At 30.8% G+C, this 7511-nt stretch overlaps 1 protein-coding gene across 1 annotated transcript; it reads left to right on the forward strand.

The window, feature by feature from the left end:
• The first annotated feature begins 2742 nt into the window (after nucleotides 1–2742).
• Nucleotides 2743–6417, forward strand: LOC114195629 (selenoprotein K). The gene is made up of 4 exons (XM_028086156.1): nucleotides 2743–2838; nucleotides 5674–5777; nucleotides 5876–6053; nucleotides 6167–6417. The coding sequence occupies exons 1-4, from the start codon at nucleotides 2820–2822 to the stop codon at nucleotides 6199–6201; spliced, it is 336 nt and encodes a 111-aa protein (XP_027941957.1). The 5' UTR covers nucleotides 2743–2819; the 3' UTR covers nucleotides 6202–6417.
• The last annotated feature ends 1094 nt before the right edge of the window (nucleotides 6418–7511 follow it).

Consider the following 7511-nt stretch of genomic DNA (forward strand, 5'->3'; position numbering starts at 1 on the left):
AAGCATATATTAGAAAATCAACCAGAGACATGACTGAAGCACCACAATTTTGCACCGAACAACACCCAAAACAGCACCAAAAATCACCTCAATTCACGCCCACACTTGCTGTCCAAACAAGAAAGTTTCATGCCCCTCCTCAGAACCACTGATCTTTATCTTTGAATCTCCGATTCAAAGTGGCGAATCTTCCTCACTTATCTTGGACTCTCCTCCAAGTGGCGTGGTTTCCTCCCATTTTGAAAACCCCAAATCAACGTCCTCCATTTTCCCCATTCGTTCTAGGGTTCATACCCATTTTCGTTGTAGACGAATTTCACCCACAAATCCAAGACGATCCTTCATCATCCCCTTTTGATCACCAATGGTCTTCTTAGCACCAATTGAATTTCCACTCTTCTAATTCACCCTCTATTCATTTTAAAAACGAAAATTTGTTTGAGTGGCTGATAATTGCCATTCAATGACCATTATGGCCATTTTTCCAGCCTCCCTTGGTTGCCCGTTCTGTTAGGGTTTTCTCTACCCTTTCATATTCATGCCACAACTATTTTTTTCCTCCTATTACGAAAACCCGCAAATCGACGTCCTCCATTTTCCCCATTCGTTTTAGGGTTCATACCCATTTTCGTTCTAGACGAATTTCACCCACAAATTCGAGACGATCCTTCATCACCCCCTTTGATCACCAATGTCCTTCTTAGCACCCATTGAATTTCCACTCTTCTAATTCACCCTCTATTCACTTTAAAAACGAAAATTTGTTTGAGTGGCTGATAATTGTCATTCAATGACCATTATGGCTATTTTTCCAGTCTCTCTTGGCTGCCCCTTCTGTTAGGATTTTCTCTACTCTTTCATATTCATGCCACAACTAATTTTTTTTAGCAAAAAAAAGGTTAAATTTGGGTTTACCAAGGTTCAAACCCATACTATGCTCATCATCAAATCATTGCACAACCACTCAAGCAATTCATGTTTAGTGACAATTCTTATAAATATTATCCCTCCATATGATCAATCATATTATTAAAAATAATAATAAAACAAACAACACATAATTGGCATACATAAGATTAAAGGCTTCCACTAGTCGCATTTATTAATTAATTAATTTTCACGAGTCTTACATATTTCATCGAAACAGATTCATAAAATTCAAAACAAATTATCAAACAACTTTATTAATGTTTATACATAGTATAACATTTTTACTGGATCAAATGGATCATAAATCAAACCCAAAAAAATATAATATGAAAAGAAAAAAAAAATGGTTGTCGATGACATCCATTGAAATTATATTGCGGATGTCGACATCCACACTAAACTTTTTAATTAACATCGTTTTTCAATTTTATTTCATCATAAGAGATTCACAAAATTCAAAAAAAATTATCAAACAACTATATTAACATTAATAGATACTATAGCATTTTCACTAGATCAGATGGATCATAAATCAAACCCCACAAAATTAATTATGAAAAGAAAAAAAAAAAAGGTTGTCGATGTCTACATCCGCAACACACCTATGACATTCGTTGAAATTGTATTGCGAATGTCGACATCCGTAATACACTTTTTAATTAACATCATATTTTAATTTTTTATAATCAAAACATATTCATATAATTCAAAAAAAATTATCAAACAACTATATTAATGTTTATACATACTATAGAATTTGTACTAGATCAGATGGATCACAAATCAAACCAAAAAATTAAATATAAAAAAAAAATTAAAAAAAAATAGTTTGCAGATGTCCACATCCACAACACAAACTGAAATTCAATTACGGATGTCTACATCCGCAATACACTATCTATTAACATATTTTTTATTTTTTTAATGAAGTCAAATTTATATAATTAAAAAAATTAGCAAATCACTAAATTAATTATTATACATATTACGGTATGATGAATGGATAAAATAGATCAACAATCAATAAAAAAATTATATATGAAAATTTAAAAGAAAAATATGTTGCGGATGTCGATATTCACAAACAAACTAAAATACTATTGTGGATGTCGACATCTATTATAACAATTAATATTTCATATATCAACTCAAGTAATAACAAACAAATATCAGTAATAACCAACATCATCCCAAGATTATTTACCACCATTTATAGCAATAACCAACATCGTTCCAAGATTATTTACCACCATTTATTAAAATAAGATGCATTGATGGGGATATGAATATTAACTTGTGAAAGAGAAGACCTTTGAAAGAAGAGCAAGAAGAGCACTGAGACGAGACACTCAGGACCACAGTTCCTGTCCTACTGTTGATAAAGCTGGACCATGGAGAAAGATCAACGAAAACATTTGGAGGAAATGGGAGATCAAAGACGAAACGGGAAGAATTTTGAAGGTGTAACAATTTGGAGGTGGAAGCTCTCTCTGAGACCGAAGAAGTAAGAAACACAGTGCAGTAAATTTTTGTAATTACTTTCAAACACTAAAGTAGGTAAGGATAGAATGAGTAAATAATACTAATATTAGGGGTAGAGGAGAAAGGGTGGGGTACCTGGAGAAGCCTCCTAAATGGCCCTCCCGGTTGGCAGACTATTTGGGCCCAGCCCGCTGGCTAACACATTTTGGGCCTCGCCACCTGTTTTTATTGTTAACCAATGAAAATACGACACGTATGAAAAATTACGTAGGGTCTAGAATTGACTCCGACTCTAGAGAGCGTTGAAATTGACATTGTTATATATAATAATAATATACCAGTAATAAACCGTAAGATCAAATTGGAACCCAATTTTCCTTTTCCGTTCAACTGCATCGATATTCTCCATGGCTTACGTTGAGCGAGGTACCTTCCTCTTCTCAATTCTTATCCACATCAATTTCCTTTTCTGATTTATTTTTTTATTTCCCTATTACCGTTTATGTTCAGTTTCTGATTCATTATTTGGATTTGTGGAACCTATAATCTGTTCTTAGTTCCGATCTTTCCTTTTTAACTATGTTTTAGGTTTTGAAATAGGTTCCGAATTCTGAAATTTTGGAATTCCTTACATTCGATGATTGCTGACAATCTTATATCTTTTTTTTTTTTTTTTTTCTGATTTAACATCAAACATGTTTATCCCGGAGTTCCTTGATTTTCCAGTTTTGAGGTTATTGAGCAACATATTATTATTATTATTATTATTATTATTATTATTCTCGAATCTCGAACAGTGTTGATTTAATATTCATCTAAAATGTTAGAACTTAGAAACATATCCTTATATAGTCGATAAAATTAAATATCTGCTTATGAAGACCACCCTCTCAAATTCATCTCTGGAAATACCCTTTAGTTTCACACCTGAGTCCTTGTTGATTAAACTCTACAAAGTACACAAACAGTATCACCTTCCATTGATGGTGGCGTAGTAATCATAGTGTCTGGTATGAACACAGTTAGTTTTGTATAGAATGGTTGATTATAAGGAACTAAATTGCTGAAACAAACAAGTATAACAGGAATCTACCATTTTCTCATGTTTGTTTCTGTATATTCAATCCATCCTTGCTTGTGAAATGTGACATGTTAGTTTGTTAGATGTTTTCACTAAAATTTGTTGATATTTATATTCTTCAGTAGCATATCCATACCTTTAAATTTAAAAAAAATGCTCGATTCTATGTTTTCATGCAAAATAGTTGTCCAGTTTTCTCTGAAGTGCTGATGGAGCTCAACTATCCATGAGGGATCGTGAGCAGTGTTTTTCATTTTCTTGTTTTCTGTCACTTTAGCTCCAATGTAACTAGTAACGTTAGCAATATTGTATCTGTTACTGAGGTGGTTGTTATAATAAAAGTGAAGACTAATTAGTGGAGTTGCTGGAGTGAATAATAGTTACTACCATTTACCATTTAGAGGAGGTTCTTTGGTGTTATTGTTGGTAAATCAAGGGTGTGTCATTTCAATTTGGATCAATTTCTTTTTATCTGTTTCAAGGGCATTGGTGAATCATGAGCTTCTCTTTTTCAATTACATAGTTGTCCAGTGCGAAGAATGATTCCTCATCTTCTCATTCTTTTATATATTTGTTATTTAGAAATTTTGTTGGATGAAATTATGGAGATGTGTTGTAATTCTAAATGGCATAATTATTGTTCATGAACTCATATTTTGTATTGACTAGAGAAAAGGTCTACTAATAATATATAAATAGGTAGAATTATTACCTTATTAAGTCAATTTGTGAGATTCAGGTAGGCTTAAATTCCACTTGCTTAAAATGATATCATAGCTCAGAGCCTATCTTTGTCAAGTTTGTTAGGCCTATTGTATTATCCATTATCTGGTTCCCTTCCGTCCCACTTTGAGATGTACAATATTTGGTGTGAAGAGGTGTTGAAGAGTTCACACCGATTAAAGATAAGGTCAAATCGCAATAATATATAGATGGGTGCAAATTTCAAGCATGTTTGAGGGTTGTGCTAGGCTTAAATTCTACTTTCTTGAGAATTATGTTATGTTTTATTGCAAAACATGAGTTATCCAATTAATAAACTATTTTTATACATTAACGTATGAGGTAAATAAAACTTTGATAGTTATACTGATGAGGTACAAATCAGTCCTTTTCTTTTTCACCGGGTACATATATTTAAGGATAGAAGTAAAAGATTTTGATATTTCTCCCTTTCCATTTCTGGCTTGTAGATCTTAATTTTACCTCTGTTTTTATTTCCGTATTTTATTTTTCATTCCTCCCTTTCTCATTTTGGTTTTCTCCAGTGCAATGCTGCTGGAAAGTGAAGAATTAAGTAAGAACAATACAAAGACTGCTGTAATATTTTCATAATTATCCTAAATGCCTGTGACTGCAACCTCCTTTGAATTGCCAATTTTGTAGTTGAGTTATTGGTCAACTTGATAAATAGGAATTGGATGGTAAAGTTATGGGCAAAATTCCTAGTGAAATGTTGTTACGGGTAACTTTGTCTAACATCTTTTAAGGATAACAACCCAAAATAAGCTCTGGACTAACATTAAGGCTACTAGATATGATATGGTTCCTTTAAAACTAAATATCTGGAATATTGTTGTACTGCTTTTTATTGCGTAGACAGATTTTTTGGCTTGTGTGATGGTGGATCAAAAAATAGGAGCAGGATCCAAAGACTTCTAAATATAGCTTCTCTAAAAGATCATATTAAAAAGAATTCATTAAAATTTTGTAAGTTATTTTTTTTGTCTCAAAATTCTGTTGGTTTAACTTTTTCTTTTAGGGTTACATCCCAAAGTAAGCTCTGGACTGACATTACTTAAGGCTACTAGCTATTATCTGGTTCTTTTAAAACTAAATGTCTGGAATATTATTGTACTGCTTTTTAATGCGTAGACAGTCTTTTGGTTTGTGTGGTGGATCGAAAAGAAATCTGTTGTAGGCCTTATTTGGATAAGTGAACGCTTTTAGGGCAAAGAACTATGGAATTAAAATGAATTGCATTTACATACTCTAAAATCAACTTATACACTTCAACTTGAAAGTTGAGGTGTACATGTTGATTTTGTTTGAATCGTTTTGCCTTTTATTTTATTGCAAACCTCTTCCAAATCAGGACTTGGAGAATTTCATTCTTTACACTGAAATGATTATATGCCTTGATATTGATTCATTTCGGGAGGTTGATGCATTTTGTGCAGGTGTTGTGAAATCAAAGCGGTCAATATGGCGGCTTAATACAATCACAGATTTCTTATGGGCCATTATTAACTTCATTGGCGTGTTTTTTACAACAATGTTCTCGGTAACTTTTACATGTTTCTTGATTTACAGAAAAGAAATTTAAGGAATATGTGGTTATTGTGTACAATTCGCGTGTGCTCATGATGTTTCCCTCTTTAGATGGAAAAATCAGATGCCTATAGAAAAGGTGCTGTTGGTAAAAAATGGGATGGTGGTGCTCCTGGAGGAGGCCCTGGTGGCGGTGGTGGTGGCGGACCATATGGTGGTGGTCCAGGAGGCCCTCGTGGGGGTCTTGACAATGTCCGTGGTCTAGATAGTATAAGGGGACGTGATCATAGTAAGTTTATTACTGTCTACATTGGTTTCAATCTTTATCTATTTAAATATTTAGTTTTCGTTTGCTAATGATTTCTTCTGTGTTGGGTTTTTTTTATCCCATTGCACTTCCAGATTCACTTCCTGCCTGTGGCTCCTGCTGTGGTTAAGTGTTAGAGATCCATTTTGTCTATATATGCCTTGTATGTTACTGTTGGTATCTGATGTTGAACTGGTGTAATATGTAAAAATCGATAAGAGTTTCAAGCTTTATATTTGGGCATAGGCCAAAATAACAGAGTTGTACTTTATTGTTGAATGTTAATAGTTTTCATATGACCGACCAATGACTAGAAACATATATACCTTTGCAGAACTTTTCTTAAGATCTGAGCTTGGTTATGGCTTAAAGATGCTACACTTTTGTCTTTGTTTGTAAAATAATGCACATGGTTTTCACAATTTAAGTAAAACTAGACTTGTTTGCACGATTTTCTTTTTAAATACGTATAAAAAGTTGAAATTGAATTTTCTATTAATTTATATCCAGTTAACAGAAGTTTTTCGTGTGATTTTTTTAGAAGTTTTACTTTTAACTTATATAGAAGTTATTTTGGTTAATACAAACGTTATAAAATTTTTTCAATTATTTCTTAAAGTGCTTATGACAGTTTCTTGAAACAGCTTTATGTAACCTAATATAACTGACTTCTGATAAAGCTAACAGAATTGTATGTAATTGTTTCAACTTGTTTTAGAAAATAACCAGGTCTTACGAGTCTCTGTTTTTTTTTTTTTTTTAATTACGTGTTAAGAAAAATAAAAAATATTTATTATAATTAAAAAAATATATTTAACCTTATTAAGTGTTATGATTACATTTATTTATAAATATAATATTTAAGTTTAGAATTATAAGAAAGTTAAATTTAAATTTTGTGTATATTTTATATTATTAATAATAATTTTACTATAGATAAGTAGTATTTTTTTAATATTGATTTCTTAAAATTAATGTAGTAGATGTAGTAGATTGTATATTTTGAATTGACCTTAGTAATTATTTATAATATTTTCTTAATTTATTTGTGATTATTGTGAAGAAAGACATTAATTGATGAAATGGTGAAAGTAAGATATTTGAGTTTATTTTTTATAATATTTTTAATTAATTATTATTGTGTGGTTAGGGTCATTTTTTCTTTTCTTTTTAATTTGTAGTAAAAATATTAATGTAATTATTATTATATTTAAATAAATAATAAATTTACATAATTATATTTAACCATTATACTTATGTATAATTATTAATAAATGTTTTAAAAAATTGATAACATACAAAAATAATTATAATTATTTTTTAATAAAATAATTAAAAATAAATAATATTATTTTAATATTCCTAATACCAACACTAATATAATAACAATATAATAATAATAATAATAATAATAAAGTAATAGTAATAATAATAATAAAT

This window comes from Vigna unguiculata, chromosome 8, assembly GCF_004118075.2.
Source record: "Vigna unguiculata cultivar IT97K-499-35 chromosome 8, ASM411807v1, whole genome shotgun sequence".
Classification (NCBI taxonomy): Eukaryota; Viridiplantae; Streptophyta; class Magnoliopsida; order Fabales; family Fabaceae; genus Vigna; species Vigna unguiculata.

Bases quoted from the DNA above. Each gene is read 5' to 3' on its own strand.
- LOC114195629 (XM_028086156.1), top strand. The intron at 5,778-5,875 runs GTAACTTTTACA...TTCCCTCTTTAG, and splicing joins TTTTTACAACAATGTTCTCG to ATGGAAAAATCAGATGCCTA. The intron at 6,054-6,166 runs GTAAGTTTATTA...TTGCACTTCCAG, and splicing joins TATAAGGGGACGTGATCATA to ATTCACTTCCTGCCTGTGGC.